General features: G+C 39.8%; 1 protein-coding gene across 4 annotated transcripts in view; it reads left to right on the top strand.

The window, feature by feature from the left end:
• Nucleotides 1-14416, top strand: part of LOC136878816 (phosphatidylcholine:ceramide cholinephosphotransferase 2) — a 724489-nt gene that overhangs the window by 310133 nt on the left and 399940 nt on the right. The window contains exon 1 of one of the 4 annotated variants that reach the window (XM_067152312.2): nt 1546-1680. The exons of the other annotated variants lie outside the window; for them this stretch is intronic. Within the exon in view, the coding sequence (XP_067008413.2) occupies nt 1622-1680 (59 nt within the window). The 5' untranslated portion in view covers nt 1546-1621. Of the gene's footprint in view, nt 1-1545; nt 1681-14416 lie in introns of those variants that run through there. 4 annotated transcript variants of the gene reach the window in all.

The raw sequence follows: 14416 nt of genomic DNA, 5'->3' as shown, positions 1-14416 counted from the left end.
GTACAAGACATCTTAGCCGTCTTCTTCCTCTTTAAAAAAAAAGGCAAGCTTGCAGTTATACGTGACTGTTGATATCCTGATCATAGTTGCGGGACCTCTGATTTTACGTGCAATCGAACCACAGGGACGTTACTTTTAATTTTTAAAATCTACTTCTTTGGCCGGGATTCGAACTACGGCCGCCTTATTGAAAACCCAATGACTACCATCTAGGCAATCATGTTCCTATTTTCTTCTTTTTCTTCTTCTGCCGGGCTGAGCGGCTCAAATGGTTGAGGCGCTGTCTTCTGACCCCAATGTGGCAGGTTTGATCCTGGCTCAGTCCAGTGGTATGTTAAGGTGCTCAAATACGTCAGTCTCGTGTCGGTAGATTTACTGGTACGTAAAAGAACTCCTGTGGGACTAAATTCCGGCACTTCGGAGTCTCCGAAAACTGTCAAAAAGTAGTTAGTAGGACATAAAATATTATTATTATTATTATTATTATTATTATTATTATTATTATCATCTTCTCATTCTTCAACTGGTATAGTTGTAAGGTCATTGTTAGCTTCATATTTGTGGTTTAAATCACAGTTAATATAATTGGGCTTTTATAAATGGGGGAGCCTCGTTTTTATGTTTCCAATTCCTCCTACTTTCACTCCTGTCTTACAATGTGCGTAAAAATGACTTAGAATATCGTAAATAGGCGCAATTGCTTGCTTTTCTTTATCTTCTATCGTACTGCACGAGGTATGAACCACATTCCAGTCCTCAGTCCAGAATTACAATCCCTGGATTGACTGCGAATCGAATCCAGGGCCTCTGGGTAAGAGAGGGTCACGCTTCCCCTGCATCACAAGACTCTTCAAATGCTCCAGTTTGTCTCAACATCTTTCAGCTAGCATCTCGAATACAATTATACAATTTATTAATATTTTGTCTCCTTTCATTCAGACGATATTTGTATCCATCGTAGACTCTGGATCTAATCACACTGTCATCTTCAAATATGGAATTTAGAGAAGAAGAGAAATTATTGAGCAATCATGTTTTGGAAAATGCCGAGAAAAGGTAAGAATGTAGTCTCTTCTTGCTCGTAGAATGAACGTGTTTATACCGGAAGAACTCAGCCATTCATGTCGAGGTGAAGGTACTTATGTGTGTGCCATGTGAGATCGCTGCCCTACTACTCTACAGAGGTGATCAATACCGCCCGGACACAGGGGGAATGAACCTCGTAACAAACAGGGAAAGGGAAATTAGGGAGTCGACAACGCATCTAGCATTGTCGCAAATATAAAACAGTAGGACAGGATTGCGACAGGTGACAAGAAAACTGTTTCTTCAAGTCATGAAAAGCAAATGAATTTAAAATATTTCCTTTCGAGTAAGATTGTTCATTCAAAAATTGTCCGTCAGGTAGCGAGGGTGCAACAAGTTGTCCATGAACGCCTGCGCCTGGTGTGTTTCGGTTAGACGCCGTGTCGCGCCGGATGGCGCTGGAGTGGTACTGTCGACGTCGAAAGGTTTCATACAGTGCAATAGTGTGTGAACATAAGGTACGAGCTAAGTGATATCTCGAACAGAAGTGTTGAGTGTCGGCGCCGTAAAGCTGGCGTCTCCGGTGGGAAGTGCCATGAGGCTTCAGGTCATCGTGGTGGAGACTGGAGAACGGTGGAGACGGGCTTTGCTCAGGTGAGACTTCTCCCTCACTAATGGCCTCATGAACCGGCTTACCACGCATTCATGAGATTTTCTGTAGGTGGTTACGATTAGATTATATATTTCTTCAAATTGTAGTTCTATGTTTTGATACTAGCAGAGTTCATCCTATCAGCGCTATTGATCTCGTCTCTCAAATTTCATGTAGCATATTTACCGTTCTTATTAAGTACTCGGAGCAGAAATTATGTGTTTGATTTCATAAGATTTGAATTGTGATTTGATACCTATATTAGTCATATCTGAGAACAGAGCTTATATCAGCTGCGGTCATTGATCAATTCTTCCTGCAGTCGAAAGTGGCCTTGTATTTGCTTCTATGACACCTTATCTGTGTAGTGTTGTGATAAGCTTGAACAAAACAGTGTGATGCTCTTCTTATGGATTGAATTTATTAATTGAAATAAGTTAAGAGCCTCAATCCTTTGAGCTCGTCGGCTGGAACATAAAACAATAGTTATTACTTTCCATGGAATATTATGTAGTATTCGTTATCAATTTGAACCTACGATTAGAAAAAAGTGAAAGTGGAAAGGTTAGAATAATGTTAAGATCTGTTTGTGCAATAGCATTCCTACAAAGAAGTTTGTTTGGAACAGTGCACTATTTAGTACTTCCTGTTTAATATTATTTTCGTTTGCGGCATTTTCACCTTTTTCTGTGACAATCCTATGCAGCCTTTAAATAAGCACAGTGGAAGGTAAATCAAACTAGTATAGTACAGGATATTATAAATGTCAATCCGTGCTTCCCCTTCCCCCCCCCCCCACCCTCTAATATTTTAATGAATCAGTGTCCCTTCTTTGACTAAAGGTATAATGCCATGTACCTTTACTCACTCATTTTCACGTGTGCCGGCGTGGACCGTACCAGATGCTGACTGTCCGTCCAGACGCCGCCCCCTGACGTCACATTGACGTCAGAGCGTCGGGTCGATAGCGGGAGTCGCTGGACCGCGACGCCAGTCATCTTGTGCAACCATGCGAAGGAATATCGTTCACTTGTTCATATTGGGGACCAAGCAGAAATGGAAAGGGAAATAATTAATCATTTCAAAAGACGATGTGTTGGCGTTTGTTAATACTGTATCTTGAGTTTGAGTCTTGGTAAAATAAAGTTCGTTGGATAACAAATACTCAATAATGAACATGGTTAATATTTGAATAGGTCATGTCATGGCGTTAGGTCCTGGAGTAGGTTAAAGAATCTCTCTCTCTCTCTCTCTCTCTCTCTCTCTCTCTCTCTCTCTCTCTCTCACACACACACACACACACACACATCTACACAGGCTTTCACTCTCTTGACTCGAAGTAATCAGATCAAATATTGAATTCATTTTCATAAAAATGTCTTTCTATAACCTCAAATTTCTCTCTTATGTTCCAGTTAAACTCTAAAATTCTTTCATTTTATATTAGACGTTTTTGTAACAATGACAAAATCAATAAATGACATAAGACTAAGTTAATTCATGGCTTCCCAATTATCAATAATATGCACATTCTCCATATTGATGAAAAATCGAGCTTGAAGTTAATCAGTATATGTTTACATAAGAAATACCGATATGAAAACATCGAAGTACGTGACAAACCATTGAAGAACCGTACTCCAAGAATATTAGGGATACAGTTTTACAGATCAGACGCAATACATGACCTTTTCTCTTACTGTCCACATTACTGTGAGACGTGGTTTTCCGTAGTCTCCCATTTTCACACCAGGCAAACCTTAATTAAGACCACGGCCGCTTTCTTACTAGTCCTAGCCCTTCCCAATTCTTGCGACGCCGAAAATGTTTCATGTGTTAATGCGACGTTAAACCACTATCAATTATCTACAACTATGCGATGCTATTCGTATACATTCTGAAATAATAACATAAATACAGTACGTACCATTTTGCATAGCAGTGTTGACTATCATCAAAACATTGGTGCAAATGAACTAAGAGTGAAATTGAGAAAACTTTCCATCAGAGCTTCGGCGTCGCAAGGATGGGAAAGGGCTAGGATTGGTAAGAAAGTGGCCGTGGCCTTAATTAAGGTTACTTGGTCTGAAAACGGGGAACCACGGAAAGCCGCATCTCATAGTAATGTGGGTAGTAAGAGAAAAGGTCATGTCTTGGACCTCCCGTAACTGTTAATAATTTGTGTGACCGACATTGACAGGCAATGTCGAGGAAATGAATAGAGTACGTGACCTGATTACTTCCAGTCAGGAAGAGAGAGAGAGAGAGAGAGAGAGAGAGAGACATATAGATGGTATCATAGGGTTAAATTGTTCGACTCGTTGGCTGAATGGTCATTGTACTGGCCTTCGGTTCAGAGGGTCCCGGATTCGATTCCCGGCCGGGGTCGGGGATTTTAACCTTCATTGGTTAATTCCAGTGGCCCGGAGGCTGGGTGTTTGTGCTGTCCTCAACATCCCTGCAACTCACACACCACACAACACTATCCTCCACCACAATAACACGCAGTTACCTACACATGGAAGATGCCGCCCACCCTCATCGGAGGGTCTGCCTTACAAGGGCTGCACTCAGCTAGTAATAGCCACACGAAAAAAAGGGTTAAATTGAGTAAAATTCCATTTTTTATAGTTGCGTAACTGCAAGTGCAAATTAAATTGTTGCACACGTAACATACATGCTTTTCCGTTGAGGAAATTATCTTAAGATTTTCAGAAAGCCTATTATGACATGTATTTTTAAAATCAAATTTGCATACAGTAGATCCCCAGTAATCCGACCTAACTGGGACTGTGGTATGTTCCGATTATCCTAAAAAATATGTAATACTGTAGATCCCTTTTAGACCAGAGGGTTCAAGTTTTACACATAAAAATATTAAGAGTTGTATGTGTTTTCATGCTAGAAAAGAATGAAAAATTGAAAGAACCTTTTTAAACCTTTTTTTTTAATTTACACAAATGTATGACCTACACATTTGAATGATGTGGGTCATTGCCGTTAATTTTCCCAATTGATGTCCCTTTATAAGAGGTAAGTTTTAACTGTAATTACACAACATTTTAACAATTAAATGACACATACTGCTGAAGTCCTTCAGTTTTGTGGGTGACACACAACTTGACAGTTAAATGGTATAAATTACGTACTTCATGATTATTTCTGTCACCGTTTCCATACCTTGATAGGGACAAATACACATCAATATTCCACAACCGAGTGCAGCAGCTCCTTGACGATTATTGGAACATTAACCAGTTGGAACAGACAGAGCAAAGCACCTATAGGAGAAGAAAAAACTAAGCATGTATAACCAAAGTATGTATGATGTGAATCTTTAATGCCTGAGACAAAGAAGGCTTGCACATCAATATCCCCATGTGGGTGGAGGCGGTAGAATAACACCCACAGTATCCTCTGCCTGTCGTAAGAGGCAACTAAAAGGGACCCCAGGGCTCTCAACTTGGGAGCGAGGGTTGGCAACCATGGGGCCCTCAGCTGAATCCTGGCATTGCTTACATTTACTTGTGCCAGGCTTCTCACTTTCGTCTATCCTATCCGATCTCCCTTGGTGAACTCTTGTTCTTTTCCGACCCCGACGGTATTAGAGCATTCGAGGCCTAGGGAGTCCACATTTTCACGCCCTTCGTGGCCCTTGTCTTCCATTGGCCGATACCTATATTTTTCGAAGTGTCGGATCCTTTCCAATTTTTCTCTCTAATTAGTGTTATATATGTAGAGGATGGTTGCCCAGTTGTACTTCCTCTTAAAACACTAATCACCACCACCTTACAAATCCATATTCTTGGTTGCAAGTTCGTTTTATGGGACGAAGAGAATACTGACTATGCAAACAAGTTCTTTTATACACTGTAAACTTATTTTTGTTCGAGGAGAATTCAAAACAAGTTGATGTAGTAAAGCCATTAGCCAACAGAAAAAAAGTCCAACCGTCCCTTCTCCTTCTTTCTTCACATCCTTTACCCTCTCCTTAATCATTCACCTCTACTTCAACCTGTCTGCATCTCTTAGCCAGAGAGAGGGTGTAATCCTCTAGGTGGCCTGCCCTACCTCTTCAGGGTAGTGAATGAAAACATTGAATAATAATAATAATAATAATAATAATAATAATAATAATAATAATAAAACAAACCTACACAAACGTGTGGTACATGTTTGAACTGTCTGGTGGGAAATATAAGGCCAGAAAGGATCTGCTCCTGACCTACTCTTGCTGTATGTGTGAACAGGATCTGAAAGAGATACATTGTACAGTACAGTATACAGCTACATTATTAGCAGCTATACAGCAATGTGCTATAATTTGTATTTTGGCGATACGTTAAGTTATGTAAGAACAACATATTTCTCACACAGCGAGAGAAAGGGGCTCGAGATATGAATTTCTGGTAGGTAGTACGATGGAATATGAACTGATAGCAGAAGACAGGCAAATTCCATTGCATTATAACGCTTTGGGCCTCAATTACTTATGAAATGAAAGAAACGTGAAACCCTATTCAATAGTTTATATTACAGATTTAAGACCCTCATTGACATCTGCATTGTGTATCTGTTCTCAGCTCACAATTTGTGCTCTGTTTATTGGAAAATCATAAATTTCGACCCCAGCGCTTCAGGAAAACTAGACCGTCAGCTAAACAGTGGAAGTTTCCGAACATTTTTCTTTAAACTTAACCACATCTTAGTTGTGTTTTTTTTTTTTTTTTTTTTTTTTTTTTTAGAGCTCTGACAATGATGTTAGTGACCTTTCTTTTCTGACTATAAATACAGTGATAATCTTGACGCTTTTCTGATGAGCATTAAATAACATAAGCATAATTTGTAGCACGATATTTTGCTTAGGCTTTTTGCTTTAATATAAAATGTATCATTATTATTATTATTATTATTATTGTTATTATTATTATTATTATTATTATTATTATTATACGTGAATGGTCCCTTTTGGAACACACGAAGCTTTATTTATGATTTCGTTTGCGGAGGATCCAGGACGCTTTCATCTGTTGACTAAAGATCCTTTTCCGTTCTTCCGTCCACTTGGTACCTGCTCTTTTTGGTACTTCATTCTCTGGAGTAACTTCCCACTTGTCAATTTTCTTTCTATATATATTTCGATTCAAAATGTCTTCAGGTTGAATTTGTGCGTTCTTCATGTCCACTTTTGTTTGTTGTATCCAAGGGAAATTCTTCAGTTTATCAACTCTTTCAAAAACTTGGTGGGTTAGTCTATTTTCTGGAAGCCTCTTAACATGTCCATGAAATTTCAGCCTTCTTTTCCTGAGGTCTGCCGCAATATTAGATAATTTTTCTGTGGATTTCCGGCTTTGGAAGCGGTACACTTCTCCCGTGTGTCTTGGTCCTAAAATTTTCCTCATGATTTTTCGCTCTTCTTTTAGGATATTTTCCAGCTCGCCCTTTCTATGAAGCGTTAGAGTTTCCCCTGCATATAAAGCCTCAGGTTTGATTACACTATCGTAGTGTTTAATCTTAACGTGCAGAGACATACATTTTTTGTTGTAGATTTCTCTTGTTCTCCCATAAGCTCTTTTGAGTTTTTGGACACGGTTGTTTTGGGCTATTTTCTCTTGTCCGGTTGGTTCGAGAATTTCGCCCAGGTATTTGAAGTGAGGGACTCTGTTGATTTTTCCGTATTTTGTATTGAGACTATGGATGTCTAGTTTTGTACAGAAAAATTCAGTTTTCTGGAAGGAGATATGAAATCCGACCTTTCTGGCACATTCTTGGAGAAGTTTTACGCGGGCTATATAACTTATACCAATGTACTCAACGTTCGAGCAAGAAGGGAACATATAACTCTCCCGCCTTCCCATTGATCCCTCACTTTCTGTATTTACAGACCTTCAAATAGGCCTGTCATTTGTTTTTGTTCTTACTAAATACAAGAAGAAGAACAAAGAAAGTCCTAAAACATTAACCAGTTATTCCGTTTATCAATGAAAGTTTTAATAGAACGGTAGAAACTCGATATTTCGATAGCGCGTTTGGAGCGGGAGACCCTTCGTGACACCGCGCATTTATTCAGATGAAATTTCCACCCTGAAAATCCACAGCCTGTTTCCATCATCTGACCGGTTCAGGAATGGAACGAATGAAGCGCCATCCAGCGGCGAGGATAGGAAATGTGCCGGCTGCCGAAGCCTGTCACACTCCTCTGGGGCAATGATAAATGACTGTCAGATGAAATGAAATATTAATGGAGAGTGTTGCTGGAATGAAAGATGACAGGGAAAACCGGAGTACCTGGAGTAAACCCTGTCCTGCCTCCGTTTTGTCCAGCACAAATCTCACATGGAGTGACCGGGGTTTGAACCACGGTATCCAGAGGTGAGAGACCGGCGCGCTGCTGCCTGAGCCACGGAGGCTACCTAAATTTCCATCCTGCAGTCACCTATTATTCGAGGCCCGCTCATTGGGGATAGAATACCATCAGTGAAAGCAGTTTGCTAATCACGTCGTTCTAAACGGAAAGAGCGAAATATATCAAAATTAAAAAAAAGGATTATGAAGCTCAATTAATTAATAAAAGTAAATAAAAACAGTAAATAAATAAGTGCTATTGTAATCTGACCGGTTCAGGAATGGAACGAATGAAGCGCCATCCAGCGGCGAGGATAGGAAATGAATTGGAGGATCGTGTTTAGTGATGTGTGTGTCGGTTACGTGGAAGGGCACAGACAGTCCAAATGCATGGTCCCCGAGCGATTGGGAATTAACAATCCCGCAGTTGAAGTCGCACAGCTCGGCCGAGAAACTAACTTGGCTCCCTCGAACGAAAGGCTATGTCTACTATCGCGAATTTTTGATGGGCAGTCGTTCTATAGCTATTGAAGAAAAGTGTAACATTTTACCGGTAGGCCTAATACGTTTCATGTCTATGGCAATATTTACTGCCTGAGTTTTTGACGAATGCAATAAATGAAAGGTTTCTTGGCGGGAAATACAATTTATGAAAACTCACTTAAGAACTACCAAGTCTCAATCTCTTTAAAATATGTAATATTGTGTTGCTGATAAACTCGAGAGTTACATTATAATGGTTCGTAGGCTAGTCCTGTATATACTCATGTGCGTGAAAGCCATATAGTCTGTATTATTATATTGTCGGTGGCAGTATATGCAATTAAAATTATTTACAATAGGATTGGAATGGTTGCCTCAGCAGGACTTGAAGTTACACACTATCCTAGCATTTTCCTGGAATGAATGCGGTAGTACCCGAGGACAAACCACACTAAAAATAGCTGGCGGCATTCACCGAGTCTTGCAATGCAGCCTCTGAACTTTGGCTTCCAAATTCTCTCATGGGATGTGCTTTAAAGCGCTCCGCTATGAAGGTAGGTTAGAAATGTTCTTACAGAATGACAGTCATATCTATTTTCGTATGATTAATTTTGAAACTTTTAACAATCACTCTGTTTTTATAAGAAAATCGTGTTTTCCCCTGTTTTTATAAGAAAATCGTGTTTTCGGCCGGTGATGCGATTAGGTGTTTGCTTCATGTATTCAAAGTTGTTGGAATGAATTGGTCGTCGAAGTGACACAGTCGATTAGTCGTTTTCCTTCTGTTCCCTAGATGGCCGTTTCGATGGCTTCTGAGGGCACGAAACATTTCCAGAAAGTCGGGATCTAACCTTATTAAACATGTGTAAAAATGTTACAGGATGTGTGTGTATGTATGTGTATATGAGCTGATGAACGAGGAAATGAACATCTTTGGAGTTTGTAGATGACTGCTATTTTTTTTTTAAAGAAATATTGTTTGTTGTCATTTTGTCATGGTAGGATTTCTAAAAAAGTCTGATGATAGTATTATATTATAACATAATACATCTTTTAAAAATATGTATATCTGTTTAGAGTCTACTGTTTACTCGGAAGATTAGATGACAGCTTGCCTGGTATATTTAAATTCGATGCGGTGTTTGATAAGGATGTTATATTTAGCGTGCCCGAGAATCGATCTGGGAACTTTCCGGTATGCCAATTGATTGTGCACTGTTTGTGTTGTGAGGGTCGCTCCAAGTAAGGACTGAACATAGTTTGTCATTCAGAAAGAGAGGTCAGTGTCACATGCGAGAGTATTCAAAATCGAAAGGCAATTTGACAAACTCTATACAACGTTACCAAGTACTCAGTCTCCATGAAGGCGATTTACTTGATGTTAAAAATATCTTGCACGGTACAGAAATACAATGTAGGTTACTATTCCATTAATTTTAAAACTGTGAGACTTTCAGTGTCGCCTGTCACCCGGCGGGCCCGGGTTCGATTCCCGACCGGTTCAGGAGTTTTTAATTGTAAATGATTAATATCCCTGGCCTGGGGACTGGGTGTTTGTGTCGTCCTTAACGTTCCTTTTCTCACATTCAACACGTTACACTACCGCCATTTACATAATACACGCAGGTTCCACACATATGGTGCAAGTAGCCGTTGAAGTGACACAGTCGGTTAGTCGTTTTACTTCTGGTCCCTAGATATCAGTTTCGATGGCTTTTAAGGGCACGAAACATTTCCAGAAAGTCGGGATCTAACCTTATTAAACAGGTGTGTGTAGTGATATGTAATTCCCATTCTTTACACTATGTATTGTGAAAAATTGATAAAAGTACGTAGCTGCAAAAGTAAATGCGCCTTCAATAAATATGTTATCAGTTTTTAGTAGACACTCCACGTTACTCTTAGAGGAGAAAACGATAATATTTTCATAGGCAGTATTCGGTAACAACATATCCTCACCTTTGTTAGTTTTGATCTGTAAGCTGTCAAGAGCTTCGTGGACATCGCCAGCACATTTTGGAAGAAGAGGAAGATTTTTTTCTTTTAGCATAGTTCAAGTTTATCCTTACTCGTTCGACGTCATCACGATTGATATTGTCAGCCAAGGGATCGGGAGCGGATACAATCTCTCTTCTTATCAATTTTGCAGGAGGTTCCAGTAATGTTTCATTGTCTTGCGTTTCACACTGTTAAAAATGTAATGTCTACTTAGGTCGGGACACGGTTCAAGGTTATGCACACCAACAATACGTAATAAAATTTATTCTGTGAACAAATGTACCGAACACCCTTTCCTTCTAGAACACCGCCACTTCTGACCCGATTGTGTCTTGTCACCTTTTGAATACTTAAATCCCTCAAAAACGACTACTTTAAAGGCGCTTTTACTTAACATGGAAAACATTGTACACTTCTACTAGTACTACACTGCACTGAGACTGTCTGAAAACTGACACTGAATCTAGAGAAATGAGGCAGTTCTTGAGGGTTGGAGGGGGGTTAGATTAATAACCTATTCGGGAATTCCTGTCTCTATCTGCCAACTATCCTTCGGACCAGTTCAACCGCGACCTTTCTTCATGGAAGAGAAATATCTTTGTAATGTTTTGGCCGTCGGATCAGTTCGGTATAACTCGCTGCTGAGTATGATAGCCCTGTTTGTTGTCGATCCGCTCTTGCCAAACAAGTGGGCATTACCTTGAATGAGTTATGTAGAATGAAACCAACACCTTTTTTTTTTACAAACTCTACTCACTGTTTGGCATAGCTCATCTTGACGTGCACTGTGAAGTCATGGCACAAACCGAACGAACGAAGTGGGACAAAGATTATGCTCATCCTCTCTTTGATCGTCAGCCTCCAAGGGGATGACTCAGATCAAGGAAAGGTTTTGTGCAGACCACAACGGTGCTCATTACGAGACCTGAAGTAGCCAAGATTCCCTTATGGCAATCCACAATACCACCTGTGGCAAAGTTGATTAAGGCCGAAGAAAGTCTTGCACGCCATGATACCGACTGGAGGTCTCTCAACAGACCTCGGAGTGGCTTTGGAAGGTGCTGAGTTAATCTTCATAAATGGGGTTACCTGGAAGGAACACAGCTTTGTGAGTACTGACAGACTCAAACAATGGAACACCTGTGCAGATGTGAACTGTTTCCTTTCTCACGCACAACAACAACTGATGGAGAGTCACGTTAATGCTATCGGAGTTGCCCACTTCTGGCCAAAGAATAGTTGACCATAGATTGTTGGATATTTGTAGCTGTTGTTAAAAATCTATTTATTTTACATACTTGTGTAAGATGCTTCCGATTGGAATACAAATCAATAAATATTTATTTAGAATTTGCTTTACGTCTCACCGACTCAGATAGGCCTTATGGCGACGATGGGATAGGCATGGGCTAGGAGTGAAGTGGCCGCGGCCTTTTTAAAGTACAACCCAAGCATTTGCCTTGTGTAAAAATGGGAAACCACGGAAATATTCATGGCTGCCGACGGTGGGGTTCGAACCCACTATATGTCGATTACAAACTGATAACTACGCGCCTCTAACCGCATCGCCAACTCGCTCGGTTAATGCCGTCGTAATAGGAAGGTTCATCCTGGGAAAGTGATTCACTTGACAGATTGCGCACACACATTACGGTATCGAGATGGTGATTTCTTATCGCACTACAGACGTTTCATTTACTCGTTCATTTCTGTAGTGGCGTGACGGCATGAAACTACCATCTATTTCTTGTTGTAGGCTGTATCGGTCAGGATCGGCAGTAATGGAAAGTGAACCACTTACGTGGGCCTAATCATTCATGTCATGTTATGTAATATCTCACTTCCGACTCATACTGAGGGCCGTTTTCCCCAAATGAGTTTAAACTAGGTTTATTTTAATCTGGTTTAAGTCTGAGTTTAAACTAACATTCATTTTCCCCATATTGGTTTAAACTTTGTATCAAGTTTAAACCTGGCTCAGAGTTAAACCTTCTATATTGTTGGTTTAAACTGCTGTTTATATTCAACTTTATTGACATTTTATTAACGTATCTGTGATTTTCCTAATAGAAGGGTTAGTTTTGACTACCAGTACTGCAGCACTTTAATGAAAAACGTACTAAAATTATAACCTAGTATTAGCATTAGAAAAATGGGAGAATTTATTGAAGTCTTTGGTTAAATAGGAAATAATTTTGATGTGCAAGAGAGGTTAAGAAGCCGCGTTCCAACAAAAGTTTACAATCTTGGAAAATCGGATGTAACGGAGTTCTTTGATGGATTTATAATTCATAAGCGAACAGCAAGGATTGTCTAGTATCGAAGAAGGATTCATTTAAAACGTCAACTGCACGAAATAATGCTATTTCGCTAGAAGCAATGATTCTGGTTGCTTTAAGATATGATGCAGCAGGCATTTTTTTCATTAACAACGGGGACCACAGACCTTAAATTGCAGTCTCCTTATAATATTATATACTGTAAAATACTGTTCGTGGTATGAATACTGTAATGTGAAGCATAAAAATATTCCTACTTAAGTCCTGTAATACGTCCACTCTTCATGCGGTACCTGGTGGCTGTGGTCGCTAAAGCGTGAAGTCAGCATCGTCCGAATCTGTGACAAGGCGATTCGAATCTAATTTGTCGAAAATATTTTTACCATCAGAATGTTGACCGGCACGGTAGGAGAGGCGGTGGTATGCAATTTCTAATCGCTAGATTATATATTTATAGGATCAGAAAAACAATAAAGTATTTTATGCTTGCTAGTAAACTTGTAATAGAATAGATTATAGTTAAGAATGTTTCATCGTATCTATTGCCAGCATACCAGCAATAGAAATATTAATGCTATAGGGAGAAGAGTATTATGCATACAGTACGACATATCGCGAACTTGGTTATGTTATAAACGAATATGGAATCAAGTAATACATCTCCAAATTATACATCCTCAGTGGTCTGTCTGCTGGATCCAAGGTTTGTGAGATTGATCCCGGCCGAGGGCGATGGATTTTGATAGGAGATAGATCCCGAGCATGCTTGGAATTTTACTTGAAATTCACATAAATGTTGATTTTCTGAGGAAAGGAATACCGTAGGCCTATTGCTGAAAGACCAGGATTTTAATATTTCAACGTTCCCGTGTGTTCCGTAAGACAATACAGACATCAAAAGACACGTATTAGGCCCACGGTACTTGTTTATGGTAAAGCATGACAGAGAAAAATAAGAAATAAAAGTGCGTTCCAATAAACTGTAGACAGCAATAGGTAGAATTATATGACACAACACTTCGCACAAATGTAAACAATTTATTTATCAGTAAAGCTAATATCCCGCCGAATTTGTTCTTTATTCACTACGTACGATAGCATTAATTCGCCACAAACAGCTGATATTATTACAAAAATGTCGGTCATTGAATTACTTGGCTCTGATTGGCCAATTCCAATCGACCATGCCTTCGACTATTCCTTCAGTGCAGCCAACGTTAGCGCCAACGACAGCTCGCCCGTTTAAACTAAACGAGTGTCAGAAATTGGTGGAGAAAATGGACGCAACTTTAAACTAGGTACTAAAGTTAAACGGGTTTAATTTATACCAGGTTTAACTCGATTTGGAGAAAATGGCCCTGAGTGTGTTATGGAGAGGTTGTAAATGAGAATACCTATTTATCACCCAGTGGGTGGGGAAGATGGATTATTTCCACGTGATATCCTGCCTGCCTTAAGAGGTCTCAGCTCGGTAAAGTGAGTTTGCGTCCGTGGATCCCTTAAGGCGGGTTTACACGCAACGATAAACAATTTATCGTTGTAACGGAATCGTCACGGTTTGTCGTTGCGTGTAAACAGAACATTGTAGCGATTTATTGGAGTTAGAATTGGATTGGATGATTGGTGCCGGCCG

Source organism: Anabrus simplex, chromosome 8 (assembly GCF_040414725.1).
Source record: "Anabrus simplex isolate iqAnaSimp1 chromosome 8, ASM4041472v1, whole genome shotgun sequence".
NCBI classification, from domain to species: Eukaryota; Metazoa; Arthropoda; class Insecta; order Orthoptera; family Tettigoniidae; genus Anabrus; species Anabrus simplex.
The sequence above is the reverse complement of the archived record's forward strand: the minus strand, read 5'-3'. Positions and strand labels throughout refer to the sequence as shown.